The sequence below is a fragment of the Saccopteryx leptura genome, chromosome 6 (genome assembly GCF_036850995.1).
Source record: "Saccopteryx leptura isolate mSacLep1 chromosome 6, mSacLep1_pri_phased_curated, whole genome shotgun sequence".
Classification (NCBI taxonomy): Eukaryota; Metazoa; Chordata; class Mammalia; order Chiroptera; family Emballonuridae; genus Saccopteryx; species Saccopteryx leptura.
The window spans coordinates 37338517-37356145 of record NC_089508.1 but is presented as its reverse complement, the minus strand read 5'-3'; the positions used below and the strand labels follow the sequence as shown (position 1 = coordinate 37356145).

Sequence of the window (17629 nt, the reverse complement as noted above, 5' to 3'; positions counted from 1 at the left end):
ACACATATTAAAAATAATTCACTGCACTGTCCCTAGCTTTCCATGTTGTGATGAACCAATAAACAAAACCACACCCAAATGACTTCTGTATATCCATATTCAGATAATTCCTGAAAAAATGGCTCTGTCATCTCAGGCATGGGTGATATGGTCCTTGTACTGCTTTACCTAGCAAGGATTTAATATCAGTTACAGTACAACATTTACTCAGGGAAATCCACATAAGTTAAGTGAAATTTGTATATAATTCCAATACCTCATAATGTTTTTTTCTTCTTAAGAGAGAGAGAGAGACAGAGAGAGAGACAGAGAGAGAGAGACAGAGAGACAGAGACAGACAGGAAGGGAGAAAGATGAGAAGCATCAACTTATAGTTGCGTCACTTTAGTTGTTCATTGATTACTTCTCATACATGACGGCAGTGGGGAAGAGGAGGGTGGACTCTAGCCAAGCCAGTGACCCCTTGTTCAAGCCAGTGACCTTTGGGTTCAAGCCAGCGATCATGGGATCATTCATATCTATGATCGCATGCTCAAACCAGTGACTCCGCGATCAAGCTGGTGAGCCTGTGCTCTAAAGCTGGCAACTTCGTTTTTAAACCTGAAACTTCAGAGTCCCAAGTCAATGCTCTATCCACTGTGCCACCACTGGTCAGGCCAATGCCTCAAATATATATGTATTAATTTTGAGATTTCATTTATTAAATTTAGAGAGAGGAGAGGGAGAGAGAGAAAGTATGGGGGTGGGTGGGAAACATCCCCTTGCTTCTCATATGTGCCTTGACCAGACAAGCCTGGGTCTTGAACTGGCGACCTCAGCATTCCAGGTTGACACTTTATCCACCACGCCACCACAGGTCACCTCATATTTTTTATATCATCACCGATTTTTTAAAGTTATATTGATATGTATAGCAACAAAAATTAATGTTCATTTCCCCCCAAAATTCTCTAGAAATAGTTAACTTTATATTCTCATCTCACCAGTCTTAAGAGAATACTTAATTATATAATATAATTGATGTTATCACTCATAATATTGTTATTTTAAGGCTTGTTTACTGTAATTAGTTTCAGCTATCTCAAATATAATCCATACAATTTCTTTTTTTTAATTCAGGGAGAAGAGAGGAGGCAGAGACAGACTACCACATACACCCTGACCAGGTCCACTAGGCAAGCCCACTAGGAAGCAATGCTCTGCCCATCTGGGGCCTTGCTCTGTTGCTTAGCAACTGAGCTCTTCTCAGTGCCTGAGGCAGAGGCCATGGAGCCACCCTCAGCATCCTCAGTGCCTGGGGGGGGGGGGGGGGGGGAGAAAGAGAGAGAAAGACGAGATAGGGAGGGGTGGAGAAGCAGATGGGTGCTTCTCCTGTGTGCCATGACCAGGAATCCAACCTGGGACATCTACACTGGGCCAATGCTCTACCACTGAGGCAACCAGCCAGGGCCTGCACAGTATGAATTTCAACGGGCATATGGTTTTTCAAACAATTACCAACTGGGTAACTTTGACCCTGAAAAAGTATATTTATAGGGCAATAGGGGCAAGATGAGATAATCTACCAATCATTAAGCATTCTAGATTCTTATAAAAGCAAGCTTTTTGGTAAATTATCACTTTTGGTTTCTCAGTACAGTTTAAGGATAATAATAAATCTAAATAAATATTATAACACTGATTTAAATACATTTAAGTCAATTCTGTGATCCTACTGAGTTTCAGAGTATATGATCTTTTTATCTGGAGGGAGAGGGAGAAGAAACAAGGCAAGCACTTAGTGAATTTATTCAACTAAAAAACTGTTCAAACATACATTAGGTTCATACAGCCCCAATTCACAGTTTAAATTAAGGTCCGACATCATTAAAATACTCATTATCTTATTATTGAAGTGTTTCACTCACGTCTTGGATCATAAGTTTTATGACATTCAATGCAATCTGTCCTGTGGGACTTCTTTTGCAGATGAACTCTATGCTGTGTTATCATACATATTTTATGCTGACTTCATCTTCAAAAATTCTAAATATTTCTGATACAGTTAGTGTCACCCCAATTCTTTCCCACTTATTTTCATCTGTCTGTAGCTGGGAATTTAAAAACTTAACTATGTTATCAAGCTAGGGATACTGTCAAATTCTCTCCCAATTTCAATTTTACTTAGCATTAATGTTGGCATGTGTATCTAACACTGTTGTTACTTATTTCACCCACCATTTCAGATTCATAATACTTAAAGTTTTATCTGAACTGAAACAATTGCTAATGTCTTGTCATTCGGAAGTAAAATCCTTCATTTAGTTCCTCTCAGATAGTATCAAACAGTCTCTTTATTCTCCTTTCCTATGTCTGTATCTACAGAGAAACCCACATTCCCATCTATTCTGGATAACCTTCCATTGCTCGTTGGACAATACATTACCCTTGCTTTAAAAAAAAATCTGTCTCTCATTAATAAAGTTCACTCAGTATAAGTCACTTTAATATATCAGATCATCAAAATCAACTTCACTGTGTCTATTCCTGGTTCCCTTGGTTAATTCTTATTCTTATCTTTTTCAAGAGTTTGATCTAGTTCCTCCATCGGCAAACTGTGGCTCACAAGCCACAGGTGGCTCTTTGGCCCCTTGACTGTTTAGCAAAAGCAAGCTTAAGAGTATCCTATTAATAACAATGTGCCTACCTAAATATTTTAACTTTAAAAAATTTGGCTCTCAAAAGAAATTTCTATCATTGTACTGTTGATATTTGGCTCTGTTGACTAATGAGTTTGCCAACCAGTGGTAGTTTATGTAATAATGATCAGAAAACAGTTTTATTGTTGAAGTTCAATATATATGAATTAATTTACTTCAATCAAAGTCAATATTTTAGAAATAAGGTCTTTAATACTATTAATGGGATTCTACAGATTCCATTAATTATTCAACTAGGACAGTGGTCAGCAAACTCATTAGTCAACAGAGCCAAATATCAACAGTACAATGACTGAAATTTCTTTTGAGAGCCAAAATTTAAACTTAAACTATATAGGTAGGTACACTGTTATCAACTTAATTAGGATACTCCTAAGCTGGCCTTTGCACCCGCACTCAAACTTTAGTTGCTACAAAGGAACATTATGGATATATAACACATTTTAATGGTACATCACAGTATGAAAATGTATCCTTTATCTCCTTTAACTAATATTCTAAAAATATTTTAAGTTTGGAATAAGTTATTATAAATTCAATGATTTGCAAAAACTGTAACTATAACAAATTAAAAGTTCTACAAATTACAAATATGACACAACATATCCATAATTGCTATTTATTTTACTAGTATAAAAAATAAAAATTAAAAAACTCAGCCTCTTCTATCTATAGTTAAATACTTGCCAAATTCCATAATTAAGCTGCTTTTCAATATATCATATCCCAGTCATTATTTTATTTTAGATTTTATTTTTATTTATTGATTTTAGTGAGAGAGGAAGGGGGAGAGAGAGAGAGAAAGAGAGAGAGGGAGACAGGAACACTGATCTGCTCCTGTATGTGCCCTGACTGGGGATTGAACTGGCAACCTCTGCACTTCAGGACAATGCTCCAACCAATCAAGTTATCTGGCCAGGGCCATTCTGGTAAATTTTTTTTAAATGACTGTAATGGTTTTTTGTCTCCTGCTACCAAACCTTTCCCCTCATTGCTCTTTCTTTATCAGTAAAATACAAGTAACACATTCAAAATCAGGCAAAGTAAAGAAGCAAGGGAATCACAGATAGCTTTGCTCAAGAGATTCTGCAAGGTCTTGGGTCTGAACATTCACACACACCTTGGGGTCCTCTAAGGTCCACGGTTTTATAGTATACAAAGTGGAGTTTGTTTCTGTATGACCAATACCAAAAACCAAAGGTCCTACTACTAACAAACTCTCTAGACTTCCCTCAATCTCTCCAAGTACATCAATGCCATAGTCTGAACCTTTGTGTTCTCTCCCCCAAATTCTTAGGCCGAAACCCTAACCTCCAACAGTGATGATAAAGGAGGTAAAGCCCTTGGGGAGGTGATTATGTCTTGAGAATGGGCCCCTCATGAATGGGATTAGAGCTCTTATAAAGGATCCCACAGAAATCCCTTGACCTTTCTACCAAGTGAGGACAAGTGAGAAGGTATCAGCTGTGAACCAGAGGGCTGTCGTTCAACCATGCTAGCACCATGTTCTTGGACTTCTAACCTCCAGAACTATTTATGAGCAATAAATTTCTGTTGTTTATAAGCCACTCATGAAGTATTTTGTTATTGCAGCCTGAGTGGACAAAGACATCTTTTATAAAGTTGGACATACTGAATAAGAAATAACAAAAATTGAAGGATAACATAAATAATATCAAGAAAGGGTTTACTCGGCCACAAGCATTTATTACAAAGAATATAACTGGTTTAGCTTCCTTTTGGTCTTAAACACTTCAAGATTTGTATAATACCAAACTCTCCATGTTCTTTTCACAGCTCTTTAAATTATAATGCATTTGCTGGGTCTGAGAAGAGTCAGTAAGTTCTGGGCCAAAGAGCTAAACAAAATGGTGCCTCATCCCCCCTGCCTCCAGAGTGTAGTGAAGTACATGATCAGCCCAATTATAGTTCAAGTAAGTTCAGAATGGGAATGAACCCAGGTAGCAACCTACCTGATGGTCTCCTTAAGTGGGCCTGAAATACCACCTTTGTGCCAAGCTCCTAACCCCGAGGCAGAAGAGAAACATTATAGAAGGGAAGCAGGAAAGCAGTCTTTTTCCAAATGACATCTTGGTACCCAGTGGTACACTACTAAAGACACAGCTAACGGGCATGCAAAAATGAACAAGTAAATAAATAAAACTGTGCTGTTTAGGACTTCGGTGCAATTAGGTAACTTCTGCAAGGAGCAAGAGAAGAACTCAAAAGTTTTATGCACAGCTGACAAAAAAGCTTTAAAAAGTTACCGCTGACGATCTGACTTGTATGTGGCTGTCAGCTCATCAAACATGGTGCTGTTCATTTCCATAAATGCCTTCAACACGTTGTAGACTAGCGCAACGATAGCCCTGGGAAACAGAGAGCAGAGAACCTGTTGGTTATCGTACGGATGGGATGAAGAGAAAGCACAAGCTTGGAGGGAGCTCCCCGTATTGCACACGACCTCCTCCCTTCTTTATTTAGGTGGAACAACTAGGAATGACCAATGGCTCATTTCCACAAGAGTTACATTCTTTATAGTTCAAGGCAAGACATCTTTCTTAAGGGTTGGCAGGATTAAAACAAAAACCTCTATTTTGCCCTTCTAACTATTGGTACCCAGACAGACAGACTTGCCAGTTTGGGTACTTGCTAACTTCATTTAATAAAAAGGCGAGCATAAAAATAAAGCAACTTCACCCTAAAAAGGAGCACCTGTGGTAGAACTAACCTTAGAGACCTGAATTTGCATAGATAATTTTATTTTTAAAGTGATAATATACATAGTTCATCTAAATCAAAAGCTGTTCTCATGGAAACAATATACATTACTCATATTCAAAGATACAATGCTCAACCCTTGTCAATTTGGCAGTTTAATAAGAGCTATGTTTCTAGTTGTGATTTACGTCTGTCCATGCATGCCTGCTCAGTCCCCTCACTGATGCGATACAGTGCCCGTGAGGGGAGCAGGCTGGTGACGGCTCTATTGGCTGGAGAAACTGTACAGCTCAACAGCCAGAACAGTGGGCTGGCTAATCGAGGGGAAGAATAAGCTCTTGGGCAATGTGAAGACTGTCCCATGACGGGCTTTCCAGCTTCACACTAGAGTCTGCACTGCCCTCTGCAAAAATACACAACAGTACTTTCATTTGCAACAACATTCTACCGATACCTCTACAAAAGACACCAGTAAAAGGCCATATGTTCAATAAACCATGTGTTTAATGTTTCTAAAACATTTATAAGAAAGTATACTTGCTGTGCTGTTTCTTCCCTGTGCCTGTTATTAAAGGAAAACTCGCACTCCCTTCTGTTTCGGGGAATGACGAATTGCCCCCCCCCCCACATACGACAGGCAATAACAGAGAAGGGCCACGTGCAGCACACTGAGCGGTTACCACACTTGCCAAACACACTCTCAGGTGCTCAAGAGATTATCTGAGTAAAGAGACTTAATTGTTTACCACCTCTTTATTTTTATAAGTTTTGTTAATAAAATTGGCCAATTTGAAAGAAGAAAAATGTTAAAACTTCTCTTAGAAGGTTGTAAACTTTTCTTTCCTAGACAACATATATAATGCCTGAGTTGGTGTGTCAGAAATGGATCTTGCTAAAATGCAGATCAATTCCGCCACATCACTCCTTACACTCTAGGATTTTCATACCATCCCCTTGGTGAAGCCCCGCCCCTTTTCTAACCTCTTCTTCCAGCAAGCTCCCCAAATGCCTTACCCCTAGCAAATTCACAGGTCTCAGAACCTGACAGGTACTTTTTACATTTTTGTTCCTTTTCATGTGACAGACAGACCTAGCTCTGAAAGGGCTGCCCCCATCCTAACCTGCTGCTAAATTCCCTAAAGATTCAATTGTCATATCTCCACCCCACTGTGTCCACTGATGCGCTGTGTCCACAAACCTCTCCTCTCGCACCAGGGCATCCCAAGTCTGCTGCATTCACAGACAGGTCAGGAGCCCTCAAGTAAACTGATAGTTAACAGAACACACTTGAAACACTACTTTATAAAGTACTCATTTACTTGTGGGTCTTGCCAACCAGTCAGTGAATTTGTAAATGTAGGGATTTTATCTTTCTTTATCTATCTTAGCAACAAGCACAGCAACTGGTACATAGCAAGCACTTGAGATATTTTATAAAGCAAAAGAGAAGGAGGGAGGGAGGGAGGAAGGGAGGAGAGGAGAGGGAGGGATGAAGGGAAGGGGAGGGAGGGGAGGGGAGAAAAAGGAGGGGAAGAAGAGGAAGGGAGGAAGAGGAGGGGAGAGAGGAAGGAAACTGAACACCTACGGATTCCAATGTTCTTTTGAAATCCTATAAAGACTGGAAAACATGATGGGAAGGATGACATTAGAGTTTTCTTCTATCAAACTCATGATGTATTCATTATTCCAATAGTACAGTGCCCTTTCTGCCACCTTTGAGAAAAGAAAAATAAAACGTTAAGAGAAAAAAGACAAAGATGAAACAAAATCATAAATCTCCACACAAGATATTTTAAGACTATGTCTATATCACTCAATCAAATGGAAAATTAAATATTAATTGCACTCTACATTTTTGTGGATTTAAAGTCTTTCAGAAAGTTCCAAAGTGGTTCATCGATTTGGGGAAGGAGAAGAAGTTCTGCTTCCTATTTCCATCCTTTCAGAACGCCCGTCCCATCTGCCCCCACATCCTTTCTGCACAGCTTCCAAGCTCCAGGCACCTCCACTCCCCATGCCCTGCTGCTTCCCCGCCGCTCAACCCTCCCGCTCACCTGTCACCCACCCAGCCCAGGGCTGGCGTTCAGTCAGCAGCTGCTGAGACGAACCCAGCTGCCACCCCTGCAGAGCAGCCACCTTTCTAAGCACCTCCTACGGCAGGCGCTGTGGCAGTGTGGCAGGTGGAACGTGCCATCCTTACCACGCCTGAGGAGCAAGTACTGCTGTACTTGTACAGAGAAGGACACTGAGGCTCAGAGATGTTGGCAACCCAGCCAAGGTCACATCCCTAGGAAATGGTAAGAGCTAGGGCTTGAGTGTAGCACCCGGCTTCTTCCCAGAGTTCATTTCGGGCTCCCTTCCTTTGGACTAAATGAGCCAGGAGAAAGTCACTCAGCTTCTGGACTCAGGGACACGGCTGTATGTGCACCTGCTGCTATCTCAGGTCCCTTTTCTCTGACTACCACACTGACAACGGACTTTCTAAATTCAATACAACACCTCAAAAAATCATCTTAAATCTCTAAAAAGTAACTTAAAACAATAAAAATCAAAATAAGCCAAAATCTCCCAAAATATTTTTTTAATCTCTAAAAAAGGTAGTTGTTTGGGGAAAGGGAAAAAAGACTGGCTTCTTTCATTTAATTATATTAAGAAGTTATGTTTTAGTTTAATAAAATTTAATCTTAAATTAATTTGAATTTGATTTAATAAAACATACAAGATACACCCACCAATAGACTAAAAAATCAGAACCTTTCCATTTACATTACTCAATTTATTTCAAAAAAATCCTGGGACTTGAGAGGCACTAAACCCCGAGAGTGCAAAGAAAACAATGATAAATGCTGCATCTATTTCTTTATTTCTCTAGTGTTGGAGGAAGAGGCAGAAAGAACCAGCCCGACTCTCCAGGAAGAGCGCCGGGATGGTAACACGGGAGGCAGCATCTGAGCTGGGTTCTGAAGGATGAAAGAAGGCTGGGCATCCCAGGCTGGGGGAACTGCGGGAAGGGGGGCGGACGCACCAGGGACAGTGTGTCTGAAACCCGTGAGGCATGCGGTGAGTCTGAGACAAGAACACTAGGCAAGAAAAGGGAGGGAGGCCCTGGCCGGTTGGCTCAGTGGTAGAGCGTCAGCCTGGCGTGCAGAGGTCCCGGGTTTGATTCCCGGCCAGGGCACACAGGAGAAGCGCCCATCTGCTTCTCCACCCCTCCCCCTCTCCTTCCTCTCTGTCTCTCTCTTCCCCTCGCGCAGCCGAGACTCCATTGGAGCAAAGATGGCCCGGGCGCTGGAGATGGCTCCTTGGCCACTGCCCCAGGCGCTAGAGTGGCTCTGGTCGCAACAGAGCAATGCCCCCTGGTGGGCAGAGCGTCGCCCCCTGGTGGGCGTGCCGGGTGGATCCAGGTCGAGCGCATGCGGGGTCTGTCTGACTGTCTCTCCCCGTTTCCAGCTTCAGAAAAATAGAAAAAAATACAAAAAAAAAAAAAAAGGAAAAGGGAGGGGAGAAGGGAAGGAACTGGGTGAGGCGGCTCTGAAAGTTATAACTAAAAGGAGGACCTTTCAAAGAGACCACAGGAGGACATCATAACAAAGGAGGGATCTCGGCTTTCCTCCATCCAGTAAATGAGTCTAAAATGTACCTGCCACTTAATGCTAACAAGTGTCCTCATCTCCATCTATCTACATGTCAACATGTAAATCACTTAACAGAAAAAAGGTATCCAGTAAAGTTTCTTAAAGAGAAAGGTGTTGTTTACACAAAGTTAAATTAACATGTCTGACACTAGAACAGAGTTACTACCTTCCTAGAACCCACTGTCCTACACACACACACACACACACACACACACACACACACACACGATGGCAGTGTCTCTAGCTAGGAGCCTTCTGATCCCAATGCCACACCTGCAGCAAGAAGTGATCAGCATCTGGCTACGCAGGGTCGTACTGGCTTAACGAGGAAATAAAGGACCTCTTTTCTTTCCTTTCTTCTCAGTTTTACCCCTGTCAAATAATGTGAAATTCTTTCTGTTTCTGCTATGGACTGAACTGTGTCATTTCCCCAGTCCCCACCAATTCCTATGTTGAAGCCCTAACCCCTGCTGTGAGTGTATTTGAAGAGAGAAAGTATTAAGGTTAAGCGAGGTCATAGGGTAAGGTCCTAATTTGACAGGCTTGGCAGCCTTATAGGAAAAGAGGGGTCACCTCTCTTTCCACATGCACACAGCAAGGAAAGGCATGTGGGACAAACCAGAAGGCGGCCATCTGCAAGACAGAAAAAAAGCCCCACCAGCAGGCCAGGCTGACCTCAGACTTCCAGCCCACAGAACAGTGAGAAATGAACTTTTCTGTTGTTTAAGCTACACAATCTGTGGTATTGTATTATGAAATCTGCTATGGTCTAATACCTGTGTTTCCTAAATCTCATATGTTGATATTCTAACCCCCAAAGATGATGGTACTAGTAGGTGGGACCTTTGGAAGGGACATACTACTAAAATCGTAAGAGTGCCTTTCAAGAAGTTCCAGAGAGATTCCCAGCCCCTCTTGCCTGTAAGGATACAAGAAGTCTGTGATCCAGAAGACAGCCCTTACCTGATCATGCTGGCACCTTGCGCTCAGACTTATAGCCTCCAGAACTATAATAAATTTCTGTTGCTCATAAGCCACCCAATCTGTGGTGTTTTGTTAAGAGTCGTCCAACTAAGCCACCACAGCTAACACACTGTGTCCTCCGGGGTGCTGAGTATCATTTCAGCCTCTCTGTGACACTCATTTTAAAAGATCCCTGCTCCTTAGCCCCCACTACTCCAAACAGCCTCATGAAAACTGAAAAATAAGGTAAACAACCCAGATGTGTGAGCACCACAGGTCACGTGTAATATGAAAAACATTCACACAGTATCCTGAGGTGTTTAATCGACATTCATATGTTATATCATCTCAATGTTAATGGTTCATGTAATAGTTTCTACTCATTTGGGGGTGGGGGGAGCTTTGTGTACAATCACAAGATTGTCATAAGATCACTGACGTGACATACTAAGATATCTTTAGACAGCAGCCTGTGTCTCTAACTATGCAGCATAATGACAGAGTGGAAAAAGTCCATCATGCCCACTAGAGCACTGCAGTTCCGTGCTGCCAACAACCTGAGCAATCTCTTCAACTCGGCAGGAAGTGTATAAAAGCAATTCCCCAGATCACCCTCTGCTCTGCTGCCTGGGTTCCTCATCACCGCAGCACGGGCCCCACTGAGAAAGGGTTGCCAGGTTCACCTGCCCTGTGTTCTCCCCAAGTGGCCACAAGGAGGCAGAGCAGTGCCACGGGAAGGACAAAAAGCTATATCCATGACTTGACTCCCTAATGAACTTGGGACCTTGAGCAAATCATTCTCTGAGCCTCATTTTTTAATCTAAAAAATGGGGGTGGGGGAGTTCATAGAATAACTTGAAATTTACAAATAATGATGTAAAGTATCTAGCACAGTATAGAATATTAGTGTTCTTTTTCTTTCTTTTTATTTTTTACAGGGACAGAGAGAGAGTCAGAGAGAGGGATAGATAGGGACAGACAGGAACGGAGAGAGATGAGAAGCATCAATCATTAGTTTTTTTGTTGCGACACCTTAGTTGTTCATTGACTGCTTTCTCATATGTGCCTTGACTGCGGGCCTTCAGCAGACCGAGTAACCCCTTACTCGAGCTAGCGACCTTGGGTTCAAGCTGGTGAGCTTTTTGCTCAAGCCAGGTGAGCCTACGCTCAAGCTGGCGACCTTGGGGTCTCAAACCTGGGTCTTCCGCATCCCAGTCCGACACTCTATCCACTGAGCCACCGCCTGGTCAGGCCATGTTCTTATCTCATAAGCTTTATTTAGCATTCCCTCTCTCATACACACTACAGAACCCTACCAGTCCACCTCTTATGTAGCTACTTCATTTGAGACAAATTATTTTACCACTTTCAGCTTCAGTGTTCACATCTGTAAAAATCACAAGCCCCTCTAGAGAGTAGTCATGAGAACTAAAGTTACTGAGCAGAAAGCACCATTGCAGTGGCTGGCATATAGCAGGTGCTTGTTAAAATCATTATGTGAAAAAATAGCAAATATGTAACAAATATGTTACATATTTGTAAATAGTGTCTGTTATATATTTTTCAATACAAATAAAATTTTACCGCCTGACCAGGTGGTGGCGCAATGGATAGAGCGTCAGACTGGGATGCGGAGGACCCAGGTTCAAGACCCCGAGGTCACCAGCTTGAGCACAGGCTCATCTGGTTTGAGCAAAGCTCACCAGCTTGGACCCAAGGTCGCTGGCTCGAGCAAGGGGTCACTCCGTCTGCTGTAGCCCCCCGGTCAAGGCACATATGAGAAAGCAAACAATGAACAACTAAGGTGTCGCAACGAAAAACTTATGATTGATGCTTCTCATCTCTGTCCGTTCCTGTCTGTCTGTCCCTATCTATCCCTCTCTTTGACTCTGTCTCTGTAAAAAAAAAAAAAAAAAATTTTTTACCAAAATGATATGTGCTGCATAGGTCACACTGACACATGCCCTCCTTACTACTAACCTGAAAATGGGGGCTGGATACACACTTGGCAATTTGTTTAAACAAAGGTTCTTGAATTTTAACAAATTGTGAAGGTTCAATCACATCCAGGATTTCTTCCAGTTCCCCAAGGAACATAACCTGTAAACACATGCAAAGCAGAAAACGTCAGGCCCTTCACTGAAAATCCACAGAATGATGAGGCTCAATGAGCACTCCCCCTGTTTTCAGAAAACTTTACACACAAAATAAAACATGAACCAATCAGGTATTAACTCATGTGAGACTTTCATTTCAGAAGGAATTCACCAGAGGATACTTGTCAAGTTCCTATGCTCTCTGGAAAATCTTTTGGAAAACTTATTTTTGGAAGAAATAAGTGTTACATCTATCACACAGAACAACGGCACTTAAATAATGCAGCAGGGCTCCAGAAACAGGACTGTCCACGTGGGGCTCTCCTCTCCACTGCTACCCACCCGCTGTCTCCTCCTCTCACCCCCGGTTTTCACACAATAGGGAGGCGGCATCCTGCATGCATAGAAACAGGTCCACAGTGGCACAGGACAGGTAAGTACCAGGTGACATTGAGAGACACAAATCAGATTCACCCACACAAGATATGTTTTCAACCCTCCAGAACTGTGGTTTTCAACCTTTTTACACTTGGGGACCAGTGAAAACAGGAGAATTATTTTGGGGATTGCTAAGGCAGAAATCACTCTGAGCATAAGTGAATTGTACTAAGATCACTGGGTCGATAATCTTCATACATCGAATGGTGGTTAACTCTTTTGCCCCGGCACAAAATTTCTGGCAGACTGCTACAAGTCTGTGGACCAGCAGTTGAAAAATGCTGCTTTAGAACACACTGACCCAATTTCCACACTTACATACATACACACACACACACACACACACACACACACACATGCACACAATAACTTCACTATCAAACAGTGAATCTCAGACATCAGCACCATGTGCCTTGATAAACTGCTTTTAGATCACAAAATCATCTCAGCCCCGTGTGCCTCAATAAACTGCTTTTAAATCACAAAATGGAATCAAACTAATAGTATAGTCAACTGTTTTAAATATAATGGAAAACTGACAAGAGAAATAAAAACCAGTCACCTATTTAGGCATGACAAACTAAATACCTTAGCAAAATTAAGTATACAATTAAAATATGAAAAATGAGTTTTCATATCTTAAGCTACAACAGGGTAGCAATATATAACCTTTAATTTTACTTAACAGGTATTAAGGAATTAGAGGATTCTGAAATTGTATCAAGCAGGGTTTTGGAGAATTAAAACTGATTTGGAAAAGCAGAGTGTTTCTGTTTACAGCAAGATTTAGTATACACTTGCCATTTGTCAAGATACATAAATTCTCCCCAAAATTTTCCGAAAAGTAAAACTAACAGCTGACCTTTTTCCTGGGCTATTTTTACACGGTTTCTAACCTTCCAGAAGAGTGGGGGCAGATCTGGTACCCAACTAGGCTCACCTCCAAACCAGGAGACTCACTGCCCCACAACCTCACATGGCACGTGCCCAATTAGGTCTTGGCAAAAGTTCAAATCACTGTAGGTCAGAAGTTTTCAGGGCCACTTGTAAACAGCTGAAACTAAAAGTTTGTAATATATTTTACAATTCTATATAGTAAGATCTTATCTACACTGTGCTTTTAAAGTGAGTGTTTGGGCAGATTACTCTAGCATCTATCTGTAGTGAGAGCAAAACCTCCACACTATGAAGGTGGTCACGAGGAAGGTGACATTGAGAGAGCTAGACATTTAGACACATGACTTGGGCTTCCGTGGGGTTGAGCAGCACTGCGGTAAAAGTTCAGGGTTCACGTATCAGGGAGGCGGGTTCCTGCCTGACCATCTAGATACTCAGTGGACTCGGGAGAATACTTAACTTCTCTAAGCATCAATTTCATAACCAGTAAAATGAGAATATTTACACTCCTGCCTTACAGAGCTCAATGAGGATTTAATGAAAGAATGCATTTTATACATGCTTATTAGCTTGGTGCCTGGCACACACCCAAGTATTTAGAAAGCTATTAACACACTGACATTACGCACTTACCTCTTTCTGACTACATGTTTTGGGCCAAAACTTCATTAATCCCCTAATAACCTAAAATGAAAAGGAGAAAAAAAAATGGCACTTAATTTTCATGTACGCTCCATGAAAAGTGGCCCATAATTTGAAATTATGGAGAACTGACTTACTGGCTCTGTGAGTGAAGGGTCCTTCTCCAGAAACTGGACTATGCAGTATGCCAGCTGGAGGACAGAAACGTGGGAGACTGGGTTGGAAAGCCTATCTACTAAAGAGTCCTAAGGTGCAGTATTAAAACTTCCTACAAAGTTTACAGACTCTAGTTTTAGTAACTTCATGGCCAATCCATTTTAAAAATAAAAAATACATAAAGCAAATAAAAAGCAACATTTCCCAAGTCAAAGACTAACACTTTAATAAAGCTCCAGCAGAGTTTTTCTTAAAAAGAATATTGGGACATGAAGTAGCCAGCTAATGGAAAGCAGAGGTGAAATAATACGTTGGATATATACTGAAAGTATCTCATCTACATCACGTTTGAGCTACATCTATCTCATGGGCTTCCTGTCCCTCTTTGCTAACCTCAATGGTACTGGTTTTCCTGTGGGTCAGAAAAGTCCTCTATGACAAGCAGATCTTTCTAAAAACATTACTGACTGCCAGAAATGGCATGTGCAAACTAAAGCAGTTTCAGGAGACAGAAAAGGTTCTACCTGTCCATTAGAACCTGGAGAAATGTGAGAATGACATCTGATGCTAACTCATCTGGGTAAAAATTCTTTTAAATGATCACGAAATATGATATCCTGTTTCAAAAACTAGAGGCAAGATTTCTAAAAGGCTCGTAAAGATTCTTGGACAAGAAATCCACTCTTGTGAAACCATATTTCGAGGTTGTTCTAAATTAGAAGCATATGGACTAATTTTTCCTTGAAATACCGAATTTTACATTTAAAGAGGAACACCACTCAGAAAAAATGTGTTACATTTTTAAACAAACTCAAAACATTCCCATCAGGAGAGGGGAGAGTCAGAGGTTTGAATACTAGATTTAAAGTACCGCTCAGTCATGTGCCTACACCCTGGTGACAACATTTACCATCCAAGGCTGTGGCACCTGGGAATCAGAGTGGAAACAAAACAGGGTATGCTTTTTAAAGTAAGGAGGCTAAAAATAAAAAGATGAAAAAATACTGATTTGTATACTTGTGTGAGCATTTATTTGTGTGTAGAATATGAGAAAGAAATGGTGAATGAACTAGAAGAGGGAGCAGAGGGCAACTGATAGACTATTACAAAATAAGACTGAGACAAAAATACTCAAGAACATTCAAAAGTAATTACACGTGTCCAAAGATCTAAATCTAAAAGCTCATGTATGTATTTGTATTATTTATCATATGCAGCATGTTCAATATATAATTTTGTGAACTGGGCAAGTCATCTAAATTCTCTGAAAAGTGAGACTAAATACATGCTGCTTCCACTTGAAAAATATTCCCATGAGAATCCTATGCATTGAAAAAAAAAATATATATATATATATATATATGTGAAAAAATACACACACACATTTCAAACTTTAACAAGTCTTTAAAAAAATAAAATTAAGTAAATATCAAAATCAAAGAAACATTGGGTTTGCAAACTTTACTTTGCTTCCAAAAGTACTTGTACAAAATTCTACCTGGGCATGGAAGAGTGATAAGCTCCTGACAGTGTGTAAAGGGATCAACACTTTCACCAGAAACTGTTTGTGTTCTGCCTTAAGTGGTAAAGCAAAGCCATTGATAATACTAGGAAAAAGAAAAGAGACATGAATTAGCAACATTACCACAACAAGCTAAACTAAGGCAAACTGTTCTTGTGAGGTCAAGTTAAGTCTTAATCAGTTTGATTGGTCCTCAGCAACCCAAAACCCATCCCAGTGACGTTCAAGATTTCTTAGTTATTTCAAAGAATATATTTAAGTAGAAAGGAAATTTAAAAGAAGAAAATCTGCTACTGATCTCCCAGCATAGGCTCCTGTGCTCTTGAACCTAGCTGGGTGGTCCCCAAATCCTTTATATCAACAACTCTTGATTCTTTCTCCCTCTTTTCCTTTCCTAAGTAATTGCCTGTCTTGCTCACTCATGACCCTTTTCCATTTCCAGACATCATTCCTTCCTGTCTCTGACCTCTCTGCTCAGACCAAGAATACCCTAGAGCCCAGCCTCCGGAAGTAGCAGAGAAAGAACCATGTGGCTCCACCTTCCCTTTCTCCTCATATTAGGAGGAGAGACTAAGTCATCATATCATCCAGTTACATTAGTCTCCCTTGAGTGTAGAAATCTATACAGCAGCTGTCTCTTTCCAATTCACTTCACTAGGCCAAGAACAGCTGTTCAAGAACTACACCTGGGTACACACTTCCTTTAAAAATGGCAATCTTCCCAATTTATCAAAAACTTGCTTTTAAAAGACCTGGCAAAGGACAGGTAACCTAGAAACTAACAAGAATAAGACGTTTTGGAGTAACCGGCCTGACTGCAATTAGATGTGCTGTCTCTGTAATGAAGATAAACTGTTGGCTCTTTCAGTCATCCCGGTAGAATTAACAACACATAACTGTGGAACAATGGGAACAAGAAATCTTGTTTCGGAGACTCAGTTAGGAAACATGCTAACGCACAAATGAGAGTATCCGATGTACACACACAAGAGACCTAGGTCAACATTTCCCGGTGCCACCTGAACCTATTTACAGAACGATAGCCACCAGAGATTCGCAATGCCATCGAAATGCGCTTACCTTCCTAATATTTCCAGCAGTTCAGCTACCCCATTGAAGTGTTCTGTTTCATAAACAAACCTTTAGGTGAGAAAGAGCAAGAGCTCAGTACACTATGTTCAAATATTTGCGGTTTACTTAATGCTTCTATAAAACCACCAACTTTGCTTCTCCTTCTTCCCCCTCCCTCCACTTACCTTAGAAAAATATTGTTAATCTGTTTTCGGATAAATGCTCTAAGACCAAGAAACTTGCCATAAATTCTGTGTAAGACTGTTTTTAAGTAGTCCCGCTCCCGAGGGTCTTCGCTGTCAAATAGCTCCAAAAGCTGTTGTGAATGAAAGAGTGCAGTTGTTAAAAGCGGTTTCAGGAAAGAATTTAGGAACTCTGCCACTCATTATTTAAAAAACCCTTCCTTCCTCAAAAATGTATTGAATATCTATTATGTGCCAGGCACAGTGCTAGCCTTTGGGAACACAGTAATAAATAAGTCAGATAAGCAGCTTATATTCTAGTGAAGAGATACGCAATAATCATCATAACAATAATAATACATAACACATATACAGCACTTAGTATGATCATCAGGCATTTTCTAAGCAATCTACTTATATGTATTATTACCGTTTATGAGGTAGTTTCAGCCCATTTTACAGATGCAGAAATTGGGGCACAGAAATGGTAAGTAAACTTGACCACGATCTCAAAACTAATAAGTGGTAGGGCTGAGATTTGAAGCCCTACAGCTCATTATCTCAATCACTTTGATACTATAACATACGCTACCTACTGAGCTTATGT

At 40.8% G+C, this 17629-nt stretch overlaps 1 protein-coding gene across 5 annotated transcripts in view; it reads right to left on the bottom strand.

Moving 5' to 3' along the window:
• PPP2R5E (protein phosphatase 2 regulatory subunit B'epsilon) overlaps positions 1-17629 on the bottom strand; it is a 166813-nt gene that overhangs the window by 4071 nt on the left and 145113 nt on the right. For 3 of the 5 annotated variants that reach the window (XM_066342795.1, XM_066342794.1, XM_066342797.1), the window contains 8 exons: positions 17026-17156; positions 16850-16909; positions 15746-15854; positions 14229-14282; positions 14083-14133; positions 11999-12118; positions 7006-7133; positions 4967-5068 (listed from right to left, as the gene is read on the bottom strand). In XM_066342795.1, the coding sequence (XP_066198892.1) occupies positions 4967-5068; positions 7006-7133; positions 11999-12118; positions 14083-14133; positions 14229-14282; positions 15746-15854; positions 16850-16909; positions 17026-17156 (755 nt within the window). Of the gene's footprint in view, positions 1-4962; positions 5069-7005; positions 7134-11998; positions 12119-14082; positions 14134-14228; positions 14283-15745; positions 15855-16849; positions 16910-17025; positions 17157-17629 lie in introns of those variants that run through there. The other 2 variants (XM_066342796.1, XM_066342799.1) reach the window with 2 other exon arrangements.